Below are 18,607 nucleotides of genomic sequence, written 5' to 3'. Positions count from 1 at the left end.
TCACTCTCTAAGAAATACTGGGCGTGCTAATGCATTGCTGTGTGATTGCACTGCCTACGCGATTTGCATACACATCGTGCGAGCGGCTCTGAATGAGGCCTACAGTGTTTACTATCTATCCCAATCTGACTAATGTATGGGTCTATGGATGAGAGAAGGGGCCATTCCGTGTATTGCATCTCGTTGGCCCATAACAGAAGTGATAAAACATATTCTCCCCAGAAATGTCAGGTGAGGACAAAGCCGTAACTAGCCTATCCCGCTGCCCGGTGCAGGCCACGTCCCCTCCTTGCAACGTCATGCGGAAGCGGTGGGGCCACGATCGCTGTGAATTACAGCAATGCCCGGAACAGTGATGGGCACGCCTGAAGTGTCCTGAGGACGCTACAGGCGGCACAGCTGCATAGATTCTGGTTGCAGGGTTCCTAGCCAGGTGCAGGAGCCTTGTGTGAGTGGCGGTGACGCCCACAGGGCTCTGGGCTCTGTGCAGCCGCACCGCTCGCACACCCCTAGTTATGGCCCTTGGTGAGGAAATAGGTATAGCCTTAATGATACTGAGCATGGTACCTGGAGTTTATACCTTCCCATACTAACCTATCCATACAAACATGAGAATGGCGTCTGCGTCACATCACCGTCCTCCCTCCTACTTCCGATTTAATCTCACTTGTGTCCTAAACTAATGAGTAGAATGAGGAGACATACTTTTATTACATGGGGAATTTATTACATACTTTTATTACATGGGGAATTTATTACATGGGTAACTTTCATTACATACTTTTATTACATGGGGAATTTATTACATGGGTAACTTTCATTGCATACTTTTATTACATGGGGAATTTATTACATTACATACTTTTATTACATGGGGAATTTATTACATGGGACCCTTTCATTACATACTTTTATTACATGTGGAATTTATTACATGGGTAACTTTCATTACGTACTTTTATTACATGGGGAATTTATTACATGGGTAGCTTTCATTACATACTTTCATTACATACTTTTATTACATGGGGAATTTATTACATGGGTAACATTTATTACATACTTTTATTACATACTTTTATTACATGGGAAATTTATTACATGGGTCATTTTTATTATATACTTTTATTACATACTTTTATTACATGGGGAATTCATTACATGGGTCATTTTTATTATATACTTTTATTACATGTTGGTTTTTTTTTAATTATTGAAATATTTGTTTTCACATTGGTCATATTGGGCCCAATTCAGAGGTGCACGCTAACCGCGCGCAGTTTCCTATGTTCACATAGTTGAATGATTATTTGCTACTGCGCATGCACAAAGTATCCTAAAAACCCCTGCGGTATATGCGTTACCCTGTGTGTACGCACAAATGCGCTGTTGCTTATGGGAACCCTAGTAACAGAAATGGGGAAGGAAAACCATGGGCGTTCCCGGGTGGCAACTGGGAGGTGACACACTGTGTCAGTGCAAGCGGTTGCGTTCCCAGACGCAGAGCCGCAGCCGCAGTCAGACGCTGAGACACTGCTCCTGCCATGGGTCTGTTGCAAATGTCGATAGTGAACGCGATGGCACTTTGATGGTGGCATGTTCAGAGCCACCAGCAGAGTTGCAGTGTGCAGGGGCACGGAAAGTGGGCGCCTCAGGGCTTGCACATTCCGGCTCACGCTAGTTCACAAGGGAAAGCTATCATTTGCATATTATTGCCAAAGCAGCTCCGCAAAAAGGAACAGCCGCGTCGGCGACTGCGTGCACCTCTCATACAGGCCCAGCGAGCCTGAATCTGAATCAGACGCAAATGGAAATGCGGATGGATGTCGCCGATATCTATGTACTATACAAAGCAGGCATGCCCACACGGACAGAATCTGCTGCCCTCCAGGCATTCTGCTCTCTGCAAATAAGGCACATGGTGTCTGAACAGCCAAGGTGAGGAGTACAGCTGGAAGATTGGACATGGGAGAGACAGGGAATGGTTTAGTAACGGAGAGGATCAGCAGCTTCCCGCAAGAGACAGCAAGGTCCTCACCAAAATGTGTGGGTAATGGGAGGGGTGTCTGGCTGGGAAGCGTGTGTTGTGATTGTGTGTAGGTTGTACTTGGGGGCATGTGAATGTATGGACATGCTAATGTGCCCATGGACATTCTGGGGCTAATGAAGAGTTCAACATATATCCATTTGCAGAACGCATGAATTCGCACTGCACTACGGACAAGGCATAGTCAACCGCATGCAGATCACAGCTACACTTATGATGAGAGAGGCAGAATGGGGGAGGGTAGGAACGTTCTCACATAGGCAAGGCTCATAATGGTCGTGTTTAGCCAAATGTAGCCTTTACAGACCTGGACGTAAGCTTATATAAGCCTGTTTAGAGGAGTACCTTTTACACCCAGTATAGGGCAGTTGCAAGTACCCACTGATGATAAAAACTTGTACCGAACCTGCGGTCACACAGGCAGACGCAGACGCGTTTTTTTTGGAGTGGTGTGCGCCCGACTTACTCCCGACTCTACAACACCCCCATTGTCACTGCGTTTTTGTCTCTTTCTTGCAGATTGCAGAAGTGCTGAAGAAATTCACAACCCTGTTGAAGGACATTTGTTATTTGATGACGCCTGATGTGTATAGGTTTATACATAAGGAAGCCATGGTGAGTGATTCTGATCTTATAATGGAGGAGACTCGCACTTTGCGGAAAACACTGGTATTGGCTGAAATTAAACAATTTTCCATGTGATCAAGATGGATTAATGTTGGGGATAGTTGGCCACGGGGATAGTTGGCCACGGGGATCCTTGGTCATTATTGAAGTATTTTTGGCCCAATAAAAGTTCCATCAATGCGTCAAGCTCTTCTTTAGCCTGGAAATCTCTGATCCACATGGTTTCTGAAATCAGGAAGCACAAATCTGATCAAGTCAAATCAAAATTAATTGATAATTTATGCAAATACAAACAATAGGTACAAAAGGGCTCAAAAATAGTGAAAATTATGTCAGGTAATGTTCAATTACCACTTTTTGCTGCTTTAATAATGATCTATTGAGTGCCGGCTGAATATATTGGATATAATACATGCGTATATCTCTTCATACTCTTAGATGATAAACCAGGCCATACTAGCCAATCACCGGTCAATCGCCAAACTGTCTCTCAATCTGATGGAGGCCGAATTAAAGAGGGAGAGATCACAGCGCCTCCGGTGGCAAGATCTGATTAAGGCTTGGAAATGCTATCAAAAAGAAATAGTACTGCAGGAATTCAGGTATATCCGAGTATATTTCCTATGGAGGGGACTGGATTTATAAATGGGATAATGTCCCCTCTGCTGTAAATTATGGGGATATTGGGAGTTACTGAAGAGTTCTGTGACCATATAAAGCATGAGGCCACAGAATAGGGGCTAGTGTGTTATTACACTACACAACCTATTATAATATGTTAAGGTTTCCTAATGAACACTGGAGTGAGGACAAAGGTATAGAGTATTAGCTTCAGTTATAGTTGCACATATAGTTGCTCTCTGAGTAGAGATGGACCGATACACTTACATTGTTACCGCACTTGTTTCCATGCACACGAAGGGTCCGATTCTGCGATGCACGCCAGGTGCTGCTAGTTTCATGCCTATAATCACACGGCCAAGGGCGCATATATAATGGGTGCTGTGAACACGAGCTAGGGGGGCCCACACCTCACACCCTGCACCCACGGACGAGACTCGCCTATCCATTGGTGCTGTAGAAATCGCCAGGAAAATGGAACGGGTGCAAATCTCCCTGAAATCTATGCATGCCCAGTAAAACGACTATGGGAAAAATGGCGCGAGGACCATGTTCCCGTAGATCAACGCATACCCATTTGACTCTGGCACAGTGCGAGAGTCTACTCTGCATATGTACCAGCCAGAGTGGGGACGGACACGGAGGCTGCACAAAGGTCCCCTCCACTCTTAATCCGCCTCTGCACGCCACCCACTGTTTTTCCATCTCCAGCCGCAAATGCCATCGTGACCGATTCAGATGTGCACGCAAATGCCATCGCAGCTGCACAGTCCCGCGCATCACAAATGCGAAAATACGCTAATGACCCACAGGCCGTCCAGTGCCTAGAGAGGCCCACTGAAAGCATCTCACATCCGACGCTCACCTACAAAACCGAAAGCATCGAACGCAGATCCAATGGCCATCAGACTTCTGAGCAAATCTAAGCTGCCGCAGACATAGCGGGTCCCCAGACACGCAGAGGACTCTCCTGCTGTGAGCAAGGATGCCGTGGCTAATTCATAGAAGCCCAGAAAACTAAATATACCAGAAAATATACTATGCAAGAAGCAAGATAGCTAGTGTTTGTGACTTCGAAAATTAAAACTCAATTTTATATGGCATAAGTGCCTCCTTCTTGTAATCAGCGCGGTGATTGAGGAGAGTTTGGGAAGCACTGTGTTAGAATGTGATGCATAAGACATAATCCAACAGAGAGAGGGACAGTGAGTGTGAGGTAACTTGCTGGGGGATGTACAGTATTATGTAGTGATTAGTTATACAGCTGCTATTTCTATGGCTACAGTAGCAGAAGTTTGATCAGCCAGTTGCAGGTGTTTCAGCAATTTCCGTAATGTCCATAATACAGAGGTTATTGTACTATACATGAGAGTCAGTGGGACCAGTGTTTCAGTGTTTTTTTATGAATAAAATTCTACTTTTCATTCATAGAGATAAAATAAGAGGTTTCATTGCTGCTATATTGTTGTCGTTTTTTGTTTTTTTTACAACGATATAAACTTTATTAGCAAATACAAACAGGGACAGGTTGTCATAACCACATGCATGCTTTGAAGCCTGAAAAAAATGCTGTATCCCAGTTATCTTGAACATGAACCAAACCAAATTAGAAAGGTCACATCTGAGCGCCCTTTTACTCCATGAATATTTATAAGAAAACGGTACTGATCTTACCATTAGATGTTCCCGAACCTTCATTAGAGGCCAATGAAAATGGAACTGAGCCTAAAGCTGGGTGCACACTGGCAGATATACTGGCCGATCAATTGATTGCCCAATATATCGTGTGCACGTCGGCCAGTCGCCCAATATATCGTGTGCACGTCGGCCAGTATGTACCAGCCATGTGTCTGTGAATGACGTCGTTCACAGACCCAGCGCTTCGGCTGTGCTGCACAAGTCAGTGTTGTGACCCACAGCCAGATGATAGTTTGTGCAGTGTGTATGAACATGCATCATCTGCAGATATATCTGTTAGGTGTGTACACAACCTTAGTTGTACCTCCAAGGCTGCCTGTATTGTCAGCATGTCCCATTTTCCAATACATTTTGCAATTTTAGAAGTATGTGCCAAGAATGAGTTAAATAGGTCCATCCATTTGGAATTTGCTGGATTTACTTCTAGATGAAATATCATTGCGCCGAGACTTAATATGGGATTTCCTCATGATTTGACCTCAAATAACTGTGAGGAGGCACATTACTTATACCTGCAATGTTAATATTGACGGAAGACCTAAGTCACACAAAGTCTCCTTCAACCATAATGCTTCCTTGGTTGTTTCAGTAAGAGCCATATACTCTGCCTCAGTAGTGGATTAGACAACGGTTGGCTGTTTCCTGCTTGCCCAGCTAACGGTGCTGCCTGCCAAACCAATTAGGTATCCAGACTAGGAACACCTGTGGTCTTCATCAGCTCGGCATCATAGAACTCCAAAGTTTCAGTTTTCATGAATTTTAGCTTTAAGGATAGTGTCTCTTTCAAATACTGAGGATGCATTTAAAGGCTGTCCAGCTCCTGGTTTGATTGCAAATTGGCTTACACGACTGACAGCAGGGGCAATGTCTGGTCATGTTCGGCAGCGCCTTACATAGTACATAAACAAACGAGCACACAAGAAAAAAACATTTACTAAAAGTACAAACAATTCAGGACAAGGACATGATTTATAAACATTGGCGCATAACACTTAAATAAGCAGCAGGGCGTCAGCAACCAAGTGTCGGGAGTTGGCAGTAAATGATAGTCAGGGGCTTAACTAGAGGGATTGGCGCCCAGGGCAAGGGAATAAACGGCGCCCCCCATCAGTGATACAGGCGTAATTACCCGACGGGCCTAGTGCCTGACAACCTGGTGGTCTAGGAAGGGATTAATGGTAGCCTACCTGTCCGGTCCTTAGCCACATTCTCTGTCCTGGCCAGTGGCACCGCCGCCGGAGTTCTTCTGTCCTGAGCCTGGTGTCTTCTGGCCTCTTTCGCAGCTGCCGGAGCTCTTCCCGCGACATCCCCACCCTCCACCGAACTGACCTTTTCTGCCGAGTGGCGTCTGATGAAAGACGCGGCAGGTGGAGCCAGCCATGAAGCGGCGAGTCGCGATTGGCTCACCATGGACGCTTTCTATTGGCTGCCGGTGCGCAAGCCGTAGTGGCTCATGGCCCGCGCCAAATTTCAAATTCCCGCTGGTCCACGAGCTGCGCCCAGCTCGCAGCCTGCGCCAAATGTCACCCGCCAGGGACACATCTCACCGGGCTGCAGGACTGCTGGCGCTCGGATCAACACTTGATCCCAGCGCTGGACATTGCCCAGGCTGACGGTGCCCCCTCTGCCCAGGGCACCAACCATTTTCCGCCTTTTTTTTTTCAGCATTTTCGGACATTTATCGTTCAGAACCATCCAGCGTAAGGTAGATATTCAACCAAAACCAGTATTATATATCCCAGCTGTATTAATGGTAAAATTATATAGTATACATTTTGTCTATTAATAAATATATTATGCAAGAAGAAAGAGAGCGACTGTTTGTGACTGTGAAAGTTAACTCCATTTTATATGGCATAAGTGCCTCCTTCTTGTAATCAGCAAATCTATTAATTTGCTTGTTACCTATAAGATTTGGGGACCTTTGCTGGTCTGACAGCAGTTTTCTAACCTCGGGTTATATTGTCACATTCAATACCAACATATAATGGAAATGCTTATGTATGATATGATTATAGATTTTTATTGAAGACAACTCACTTGTATAATTTGAATTGCTATGTTTTTATTTGTATGTAAAAGGGTGACTGCAAATATCAGGCAGCAGGTTGGTGACAGCGCTGGGAGCTGGAGGCAGAGATGACTTTTGCAGGCAGCGCTGGGAGCTGGAGGAAGAGATGACTTTTGCAGGCAGTGCTGGGTGTTGGTGACAGCGCTGCGAGCTGGTGACAGATGACATTTGCAGGCAGCGCTGGGAGCTGGAGGAAGAGATGACTTTTGCAGGCAGTGCTGGTTGTTGGTGACAGCACTGGGAGCTGGAGGCAGAGATGACTTTTGCAGGCAGTGCTGGGTGTTAGTGACAGCACAGGGAGCTGGAGACAGAGATGACTTTTGCAGGCAGTGCTGGGTGTTGGTGACAGCACAGGGAGCTGGAGGCAGAGATGACTTTTGCAGGCAGCGCTGGGCGTTGGTGACAGCACAGGGAGCTGGAGGCAGAGATGACTTTTGCAGGCAGTGCTGGGTGTTGGTGACAGCACAGGGAGCTGGAGGCAGAGATGACTTTTGCAGGCAGTGCTGGGTGTTGGTGACAGCACAGGGAGCTGGAGGCAGAGATGACTTTTGCAGGCAGTGCTGGGTGTTGGTGACAGCACAGGGAGCTGGAGGCAGAGATGACTTTTGCAGGCAGTGCTGGGTGTTGGTGACAGCACAGGGAACTGGAGGCAGAGATGACTTTTGCAGGCAGTGCTGGGTGTTGGTGACAGCACAGGGAGCGAGGGCAGAGTTGACTTTTGCAGGCAGCGCTGGTCGTTGGTGACAGCGCTGAGAGCTGGAGGCAGAGATGACTTTTGCAGGCAGCGCTGGGTGATGGTGACGGCGCTGGGAGTTGGTGACAGAGGTGATTATTGCAGGCAGTGCTGGGTGTTGGTGTTAGCGCTGGGTGATGGTGACAGAGGTGACTATTGCAGGCAGCGCTGGGTGTTGGTGTTAGCGCTGGGTGATGGTGACAGATGAGTGTTGAAGGCAGCGCAGGGTGATGGTGACAGGTGACTACTGCAGGTAGTACTCGGTGATGGCGATAGCACTGGGGGCTGGTGACAGATGAGTGTTGCAGGCAGCGCTGGGTGATGGCGTTAGCACTGGGGGCTGGTGACAGATGAGTGTTGCAGGCAGCGCTGGGTGATGGTGTTAGCACTGGGAGCAGGTGACACTCTATGCAAGAGGTACAACGACCCTGTTACGTCTGCGAAACACATTTATCACTGATGTTCTCATTCTTCTGAATATGCGTCGCCACCCAAAGCGCGATGTCTCCTCCCTGAGCCTCTCTGTGATGTCATCCTGCTGCTGCTGCAGTTGTTTGATTTCAGCTTTTTTCTGTTTGATTTCAGCTTTTTTCTGTTTGATTTCAGCTTTTAGGTCTTTTTTACGCTGCTTTATCGCTTGTACTCTGTCCTCAGCCGTTTCCTCCTGCTTGTACTCGCTCTCTGTAACCAGGCTGCCATTGGCGATGTTGCTGTGGTCTTCCCCCAGGTCACCTATGGGCTCTCCTGAGTCAGCGCTGTCACTTTGCTGTCTCTCATGGTGGGTACATGTTGATGCATACTCCATCTGCATTCTCTGCCATCCTTTATAGCGGTTCCTATGATTGTAAATTGTGCCACCAAACATGGAGATTTCAGCCTGATCATCCTCTATGGTCACCATTAAATACTCCTCTTCATCTGCTGGATGTGTCAGCTGTCTAAGACGGTACTGGTATTCTATACCTAGATGTTCTCCATCACACTGGGTCTTAAACTCTGCGATGACTCCATTATTGGCGGGTGGTTGTTCCTTCATCTCAGTTTGCTGTTCTTCCATACTCTGGACAGCAGACTCATATGTGACGTCGCTGTCAGAGCTGTACATCTCCTCATTAGCTTCTCCTACCTCCAGATCCTCAGTATAGAATTCAGGATCTTCAGCTTCTTCCACATTGTCATTAATAGTCTCCTCTATATAGCTGTCCTCAGAGGAATCCATTATATTATAATTATAAGAACTTTATGCGATCAAGATCGAGCACAAAGAAAATGCTGCTTACTGTAAGTGAGTCCGCAGCAAGACAGGGGTCTCACAGTGGTCAGTGCTCTAGTTCAGTTCTGTAACAAACGCCATTATGACATAATACTGACAACTTGTCACTGTTTGTTTTTGTTAATAAAGTTTATATTGTAAAAAAAAAAAAAGACAACACTATAGCAGAAATGAAACCTTTTGTTTTATCTTTATGAATAAAAAGTTGAATCACTACATAACACTGTACATCCCCCAGCAAGTTACCTCACACTCACTGTCCCTCTCTCTGTTGGATCATGTCTTATGCATCACATCCTAACACAGTGCTTCCCAAACTCTCCTGAATCACGCCGCCCTAGAAGATAATAGCAAGACTCTGGTTGCTACGGGCAACATCTCAGCTTCTAAAACCCTGCACTTTAGTAAATACTGTATACCCCCAGGACTTCTTTCATACACCTTCACATTGCTCAGCTCTGTCTGTAGCAGTTCCAACACGACAGTCGCTAAGGCTCTTAATTAGAACCTTCGAGGTATATTTATGAAGCGGCAGCTTTAACCTCAAAATGTAAAGCGGCACTAATATTAAGTAGAAAACACACCATGCTCTGCAGTAAGTATCTGTGCCGCTTTAAATTTTGAGGTCAAACCTGCCAAGAAGCGACAGCTTGCAAAAGCCGCTGCTTAGTAAATATACCCCCATAGTGTCTGATCCTAGCTAAGTAAATAAACATGTGTGACTCAGAGCTAGATCAGTGATATTACCTCTATCAGCATTGATGTTGGTGCACGTTTTTGTGAGCCTGTTTATTATTTGTTCCACAGGGAGTTTGCCCAGAATGAGATGGACCAGATGCCGGCTAAAGTGAGAAGAGCGTCTGATTTCCTGATGGCTACGTACAGTCCGATCAATGACGGGAGGCTACAGCTTCTGTGTGCAGTCAGGTATCAGTCGCACAGAGACCTTTCATGTCATCATTGATAGGAACATACATAATTGTAACAAAGGGAGAGGCTCCTGGTTGCCGTGTTAATATGTTGCACATTGAGAGAGCTGTGTTTCAGGTACATACGTGAGTGTACAGGCCCTTAAAGTCGCACATTTAATTGGTTAGAATAGGCTTCTGCAGCAAACTGCATCAGACAAGTGTTTTTGTGATTTTTTTTTTATGTTTTGTTTTATATTTATATATTTTGTTGGAGCAGCAACAAACGTAAATTATTTTACTGATGCAGTTACATACCTCCCGAGTTTTAGGCATGCAAAATCAGAATTGAATAAGCCCCATACTGATCCGCAGAAAAACTGCCCGAATCACCCAGAAAAGACCAATTTCTACTTCAGGGTCCATAGGGTATCCACAGGATACCTTGGGGTATAGGTGTGACGTCAGTCGCAGGGCACCAAAGAGTTAAGCTTTCAGCCTCCCAGGATGCACTAGGTCCCCCTCCTATACCCCGCCCCCGGGCCAAGGCACCTCAGTTTAGTTTGGTGCCCGGCCGGAGTCGGGTGCACCTGTTGGAGTGGGGGCTAGAAGAGCCCCTGAAGCTTTTTCTTCATGCAGCTGTGGCTGCACATCTGGATGAACAGCATGGACAGTCAGTCCTGACGTCCATGCTGTCTTCCCTACACCCCGCCGGTACCAGAACGCCGGTACTGATCCGGGGATGCTGGTGGGCGTCTGGGGTCACAGCTAGCGGTGACCCCAGATGCTCCGGACCATGGCCGGATTCAAGGGGGACAGAGGTAAGCAGCGGGGTCCCGCGGTGGGTCCCCGCTGATCACATGGTCCTAAGTCCCCAGGCAGGGGGCTCCCTGGGGACTGGCTGCAGCGTGGAGCCAGGCGACCAACCTGCTCTTCCACTACCCCCTGGGACAGCGGACCGCAGCAGAGCGGTAGCGCTGCGGCGTCCCAGGGGTTAAATGCATGCCAGGGGAGCGCGCCTTCCCTGTCTCACAGCCGGCGCCTCCCCCGCTGCACACAGCCCTCTCTGCACTGTGCTGACTGGTCCTGTGTCAGCGCTCCTCCCCCAGGCCAGCTTCTCTCTGCTCCTCGGCGGCCATCTTCTCTGCAACGCATGGTGAACGCTGCTGGAAGTCTGGAAGGAAGCATCGTGGTCTGGGTCCCCCCGCATACCTCTCCTTCGCTGTGGCTCAGGTCTGTGTATGCAGCGCTGTGTCCTACCAGGCCCTGTGTCTGTGTAGTTGAGTGATCAGCGCTGTTAGTGCAGGAATTGTTATTTCTCTGCATTGTATGTGACTGTGCTAGCGCTGCCTGTAACTTTTCTTCTCTAAACTGTCAGCTTTATTACTGTCCCTGTTCTTCTGCTAAAGCCCTTGCGGTGCGGTGCTGCAGGGTGGTCTCTCGCCTATTTAATACTTAATTGGTGAGAGAGGTCACATACGTGGTGCCATCATGTCTGAAAGTGATTTTCCCCTCCGGCTACAGTGTACCACGTGCAAAGTACCGTTAGCGGAGGGGGAGGGTAGCGCGGAGGGCCTTTGCCGGCAGTGTTTGTCCATGGCGCGGCCTATTACGGTTACAGCACCGGTACAGGAGCCGCCCTGGGCTTGTTTCGCTCAGGCGTTAACAGCTTTAGTGGGCCAGTTAGCTCCGCAGCCCGCGTTTACTCCGATGGGTTTGTCCCAGCAGTCTGTGGTGTCGTCACCCATGCAGGGGTTCCCACGACAATTGGTGGTACCCCACAGTCTCCCTATTTCCCCGCTCCCGGGTTCTCAGGAGCCAGCGTGGGTTAACTCCCTGACGAGTTCTGTACAGCACTTGTCGGATGTGTTGCAAGGGGAGTCTGTGATGCGGCCTCATAAAAGGCCGGTGGCGTCTCTGTCCGCTCCTTATGAGGATGACGAAGGGACGTCTGATGATGGGGAGATTCTGGATCCTTACGATCAGGAACCTCTCCATACTAAGGACGCTGATGCTAAGTCCAAAGTATATATTCCTGGACTTATTCGGGCGGTCCGCACAGCCTTGGTGATTGAGGACGAAGTTCCCCCAGCGGCTAAATCTAAGTATGCCTTTTTCAAAGATGTGAAGGGCGATGCCACAGTCTTTCCTCTTTCGGGTCAGTTGGTGGACCATTTAGAGGAGGCGTGGAAACAACCTGGCAAAAGATACCAGCCGCAGAGACGCCTGGCGGTGGCTTATCCGTTCGCGGATAATTATTTTGCTAAGTGTGAATCCCCTCCACAGGTGGATTCTCACGTGACCCGTCTTGTCCGTAGTGCCACATTGCCGATGCCATCCATGTCCTCCCTTAAGGATGCTACGGACCGCAAGGTAGAAATCTGCCTGAAGTCCGCTTATTCCCTTGCAGGGGGGGCAGCACGGCCGGCTATGGCCATTTGCTGGGTTGCCAGAGCGATGGAGCGCTGGGCGGATTCATTAGAGGCTTCTTTTGAATCCGACTGTCCGGCCGAACAGGCGGAGTTGATTGGCAATCTCCGTGATTCGGCCACCTACATCAACGAGGCGGCTCTAGACATTAGTACTCTGGTGTCTAGAATTTCTTCAGCAGCGGTAGCTGCTCGTCGCACCTTGTGGCTGCGATCCTGGAAGGCGGACGCAGATCCAAGAAAGGTCTGGAAGCGTTGCCGTTTACCGGAGAAGTTCTCTTCGGTCCGGATCTGGATAAGATTGTGGCCACGCTGGCGGCAGCCAAATCTGCTTGTCTCCCGTCGGCCGCTGCTCCTTCTGGTTCTGGACCATCGTCCTTTCGGTCATCTAGGGCCCAGGGCAGGCCCAAACCACAGTCGTTTCCTCGACAGGCTGGCCCTAAGAAATCGGTCAAGCCCCGGAAACAGGCATGGAGTACCAGACGTCCGGCCCCCAAGCCAGATGACAAGCCTGCGGCCTGACGGTCCGGGTCTCCCCTTGGGGGATCCCAGGGTGGGAGGCCGCCTGCTGCAGTTCTCCCGGTGTTGGTCGTTCACTACGACAGACACTTGGGTTCTGGAGGTGGTCTCTCACGGGTACGCCCTCTCCTTCCGGCACAGACCCCCGGCTCGATTCTTCACCACGGGTCTACCATCAGACCGGAACAAGGCTACGGAGCTGCGGAAGGTATTGCACACTATGCTCCAGGCTGGAGTTATAGTGCCTGTTCCATTCTCCCAGAGGGGCCAGGGTTTCTATTCAAATCTATTTTTGGTACAGAAACCCAATGGGTCATATCGTCCGATTCTCAACCTCAAAGCACTCAACAAGTCTTTGCGGGTCCCGAAGTTTCGGATGGAGACCCTACGGTCCATCATTCTGGCGCTGGAACCTGGGGACTACATGGTGTCATTGGACATACAGGACGCTATGGCGGTCATGGCGGCTTCTCTGCGGCTGCAAGGAGTCCGCATGTTGCCGTACTTGGACGACCTGTTATTGGTGGCAGGATCTCCAGAGCTCCTGTTACACCACTTGGACCTGACCATTGCACTGCTGCAACGGCACGGCTGGCTAATCAACTGGCAGAAGTCCACTCTAATCCCGTCTCGGAGGATTCTGCATCTTGGAGCCTTATTGGACTCGGGACAGCAAAGGATCTTCGTGACGGAGGACAAGATCTCTGCTTTACAGTCAAGGGTGCGCAGTTGTCTGCACAGCCGCCGGGTGTCCTTACACTCTGCGATGAGGTTACTGGGCTCCATGGTGTCGGTGTTCGACATGGTGGAATACGCCCAGTTTCACTCCAGACCTCTGCAGCACCTGATCCTGTCCAAGTGGAACGGGCTGCCTCAGTCTCTGAAGTTCCAGACGATTGTGCTCACCCCGGAGGTTCGCCTGTCCCTTGCGTGGTGGTTAAAGACGACCCACCTCAACAAGGGACGTCCGTTCTGGGTTCCAAATTGGGTCCTGTTGACAACGGACGCCAGTCTTCGGGGCTGGGGAGCAGTTTCGGGTCCACACTTGTTCCAGGGCAGGTGGACGCCGACAGAAGCGGAGCTTCCAATAAATATCTTGGAACTCCGTGCGGTCTTCAATGCTCTCCTGCAGGCACAGCGGTTTCTCCAGGGTCACCCGGTGCAGGTCCAGTCGGACAATGCTACCACCGTGGCCTACATAAACAGGCAAGGAGGAACTCGCAGTCGGGCGGCTCTCGTAGAGGTCTCTCGGATCCTGGTTTGGGCGGAGCGCAATCTTCCGGCCATATCAGCGGTCTTCATCCCGGGAGTGCTAAATTGGGAGGCAGACTTTCTAAGTCGCCAGGACGTTCATCCAGGGGAATGGTCCCTGCACCCGGACGTTTTTCAACTACTGGTGGACAGGTGGGGTCTTCCAGAAATCTACCTCATGGCGTCCCGGCACAACAACAAGTTGCCGGTGTACGGGTCTCGCACAAGAGACGAAGGGGCGTCTCTGGTGGATGCTCTGTCCGTCCGGTGGACTTTCAGGTTCGCATACCTGTTCCCTCCGGTCTCCCTTCTTCCACGGGTAATCCGGAAATTCAAACAGGAAGGAGGGACGCTCCTGTTGATAGCTCCCGCGTGGCCCAGACGGCACTGGTTCTCAGACCTTCAGGGTCTGTCCGTGGACAGTCCTCTGCTGTTGCCGCTACGACCGGACCTTCTGTCTCAGGGTCCTTGTCTTCACCCGGACCTGACTCGGCTGTCTTTGGCGGCGTGGCTGTTGAGACGGCCATGCTGAGGTCCTGGGGGTTTTCCAGCTCTGTGGTGCGTACCATGTTACGAGCTCGGAAACCGTCTTCCGCGAGGATATACCATCGCGTGTGGCATACGTTCTTCCAGTGGTGTCGACCGAGAGGTTATGCACCGCGGGAGTTTCGTCTGTCTCGGATTCTCGCCTTCCTGCAAGTGGGACTAGATCATGGGCTTCGCCTTGCTTCTTTGAAGGTACAGGTTTCGGCCCTATCTGTCTGGTTTCACCGTAGGATTGCTACAATCCCGGATGTGCGCACCTTTATGCAAGGTGTTCTCCGTATTCAGCCGCCCTTTGTTCCACCTGTGGCGCCTTGGGATTTGGCTGTGGTCCTGAGGGCTCTCCAAGGACCGCCGTTTGAACCACTGGGCTCAGTGGATATTAAATGGCTAACAGCTAAGACTGTTTTCCTTCTGGCCGTTGCTTCAGCCAGACGAGTTTCTGAGTTAGGGGCTCTTTCTTGTAGACCCCCTTTCTTGGTTTTTCATGGGAACAGGGCAGTGCTCCGCACTCGGCCCGAGTTTCTTCCCAAAGTTGTTTCCCAGTTTCATGTTAACGAGGAAATAGTTGTTCCGGCCTTTAAATCACCGGGTCTTTCCGTGGGTGAGGCCTCTTTGGATGTTGTGCGGGCCTTAAGGACTTATGTTGACCGCACTTCTTTGTTTAGGAAGTCGGACGCTTTGTTGTCCTCTATGGCTTCTGTAAAAAGGGTTGGCCTGCTTCAAAGCAAACTTTGGCAGCCTGGATCCGTATGGCTATTTCTGAAGCTTATCTTCATGAAGGCCTACCGGTCCCTCCTTCTCTGAAGGCTCATTCCACTAGGTCTGTGGGTCCTTCGTGGGCAGCTCGACGTGGTGCCTCGGCAGTTCAGATCTGCAAGGCTGCTACGTGGTCTTCTGTCCATACCTTCGTGAGGTATTACAGGTTTGACACCTTCGCCTCTCAGGATGCTTCCTTCGGGCGGCGGATTCTCCTTTCTGCACAGGAGCGTCCCCACCCTTAAAGGATACTGCTTTGGGACATCCCCAAGGTATCCTGTGGATACCCTATGGACCCTGAAGTAGAAAATATGAGATATGGTAAGAACTTACCCTTGTTATCTCTATTTCTACGAAGTCCATAGGGTTCCACAGGACTCCCGCCCTGTCGCACCTGTGCTGCAGATGGGCTTTGCTCTGGTCACCGGTTTTCCGTCTCCCTCTGGTGAGAATGTGATTCTTGTATGTGTCCAGATCTTTGTTCTCTCTCTTCCTTCTCCTCCTCCGGCCTATGGCTTGGTAACTAACTGAGGTGCCTTGGCCCGGGGGCGGGGTATAGGAGGGGGACCTAGTGCATCCTGGGAGGCTGAAAGCTTAACTCTTTGGTGCCCTGCGACTGACGTCACACCTATACCCCAAGGTATCCTGTGGAACCCTATGGACTTCGTAGAAATAGAGATAACAAGGGTAAGTTCTTACCATATCTCATATTTTTAGGCCTGGAAATTGGGACTTATGGAAGGTTGAGGTTCCTTGTGTCCTGCATTGATGAACAATCCTGTAGACCGCTGCCTCCTGGTGGTCACCTTCATTATTCTTCTCTATATAGACGTGTCTGCTGGAATTGCTGCTGTTGCTATTGGTTAATATTGTCTATATACCCACTGGCGTCACCCAAATGCTGCTATTTTATTTGACTGTACAATATAATGGAGATAGCTTAATTAAAATTCTGACATGTATCTGAATTGTTTCTTTTTCCAGTGGCTTTGTGCCTCCTACCTGCACTAAGGCAGCAGTGACTGACTGGCATAGCTCTCTCCTGGGGTTAAACAAGGAGATCGGTAAGCAGACGCTTTATTCCTGTGTCATTAGCCTGGCTATCATGTAGCACTGGGCTCACAGACACACAGCTGGTTTACTTCCATGTGCGACTCATTGCTGCAGCTCACTATTCACAGAACGGGGAACAAAGTTTAAAGTGGGCGTTATTGATCCATATGTTACATCCACTCACTTACAGATCGGAGGATGACCATCAACACTGAGGTGCTCAGTAGCAAAGTGCAGAATAAAATCCTCATTGGTGATGGTGGTGATTTGCACTAGTGGGCCTGGATTTTTCACTAAATCCATGGGTTTGCGGAGAACCAGAAATTTGGGGAGAGCGAGGGCTAGAGAATAGTTGCAGCAATGTGTCTCGTTTTTTGAAGTTTCATTATTAAAATTAGAAAAAGAGGGAAGACTTTTAGCGCCATCTTGCAGTCGCCCTTCGGCGTTGAAGCGCATTTATAGGTACACTGCGCACAATTCAGGAAATGCTTTGAATGCACAAAGGTATCATGTATTATGCTTCAGAATAGTAACTATGGTGTCTGCATAATTACGGACCCTCCAACATGTCCCCTTCCACCAGTTACACAATCTTCCCACTTATTTGTGATTGCAGTCACCTGTGTTGAACTTAATAATTGATGAGAGAGATTTATCAGTACCTGCAATCCTAAATGAAGTGGGAAGACCTGGTGCATGACCTATGGTGAAAGGGGTCATGTTGAATGTACTATAGTCTCTGCTTAGTAACCATTAGGTCTTCAAAGAAACCCAGTTTCTGCATAGTAACTATGGTGCCTTCATAGTAACCGTGGTGTCTGCACAGTAACAGTGGTACCTGCATAGTAACCGTGGTGTCTGCACAGTAACTATGGTGCCTTCATAGTAACCGTGGTGTCTGCACAGTAACAGTGGTGCCTTCATAGTAACCGTGGTGTCTGCACAGTAACAGTGGTACCTGCATAATAACCGTGGTGTCTGCACAGTAACAGTGGTACCTGCATAGTAACCATGGCACCTGCAGCAGTGTTTATAGCCCCTTATAGTAATTATGGTGGTACATAGTCACAATGGAGTCTGCATAGTACTTACATGCTGCCTGCATAGTACTTACACGCTGCCTGCATAGTACTTACACGCTGCCTGCATAGTACTTACACGCTGCCTGCATAATACTTACACGCTGCCTGCATAGTACTTACATGCTGCCTGCATAGTAACTACGCTGCCTGTATAGTACTTACACGCTGCCTGCATAGTAACTACGCTGCCTGCATAGTACTTACACGCTGCCTGCATAGTACTTACACGCTGCCTGCATAGTAACTACGCTGCCTGCATAGTACTTACACGTTGCCTGCATAGTAACTATGTTGCCTGCATAGTTTCCACGATGTCTCCATAGTAACCACTGAGGCTGCATAATGTCTGCCGAAGGGTACTTTCCCACTTCGAGCTTATTTGGGTGGCCATGCCATTCACACTACATGGCTTACTAGAAATTAACATTTTGTGATTCATTAGTAAGTAAAATGTAATCACAACATATTATTTCTGTTCCTAGTACAAAGTCCTTTAAATAAATCATGATTTTATGTTTTTAAATACTTTAGTCTGCGGAGAGACAGAATCACAGTGATTCTCTTGGTTTGCTCACAATTCTAACCTGTTGTATCTGATTTCCCATGATATAGACTCTGCAAGCGCAATGTTCCTAGACACGCTTCATAGCCTGCAGCAGGACGCCATCCAGAGGTGTATCATGGAGACAGACAGGAGTGAGGTACGTGTTACAGTGTGTATACCGTAGGAGTGATGCTATTCCATATGTGCCTCAGTTAGAGCTGGCGTGTGCCCTGTAGATGCGCTGTACTCCGCGTCACAAACCTCCCAATGGTGCCAATTTTCACAGGACAGTCCTGATTCACAGGCCGTGAAAGAGGAGGAGTTTTGGGGGCAGAAAGTGGGCCGGTTATTGTTGGATTGGGGCCTATTTCCTCCGAATTTGGCATGTACTAACGCCAGCAGTTATGCTCTGAGTAGGCCACATCTTCATATCCATTATTAGGAGGAGT

At 48.9% G+C, this 18,607-nt stretch overlaps 1 protein-coding gene across 2 annotated transcripts in view; it reads left to right on the top strand.

The window, feature by feature from the left end:
* The window catches only part of CCDC180 (coiled-coil domain containing 180), a 67,096-nt gene that overhangs the window by 12,995 nt on the left and 35,494 nt on the right, over nt 1-18,607 (top strand). Inside the window, exons 8-13 of one of the 2 annotated variants that reach the window (XM_088452153.1) lie at nt 2,567-2,662; nt 3,113-3,276; nt 8,489-8,575; nt 9,878-9,997; nt 16,464-16,543; nt 18,227-18,315. In XM_088452153.1, the coding sequence (XP_088308279.1) occupies nt 2,567-2,662; nt 3,113-3,276; nt 8,489-8,575; nt 9,878-9,997; nt 16,464-16,543; nt 18,227-18,315 (636 nt within the window). The remainder of the gene's footprint in view (nt 1-2,566; nt 2,663-3,112; nt 3,277-8,488; nt 8,576-9,877; nt 9,998-16,463; nt 16,544-18,226; nt 18,316-18,607) is intronic. The other variant, XM_088452231.1, reaches the window with a different exon arrangement.

Source organism: Taudactylus pleione, unplaced genomic scaffold, assembly GCF_031769625.1.
Source record: "Taudactylus pleione unplaced genomic scaffold, aTauple2 ptg000003l, whole genome shotgun sequence".
Classification (NCBI taxonomy): Eukaryota; Metazoa; Chordata; class Amphibia; order Anura; family Myobatrachidae; genus Taudactylus; species Taudactylus pleione.
The sequence above is the reverse complement of the archived record's forward strand: the minus strand, read 5'-3'. Positions and strand labels throughout refer to the sequence as shown.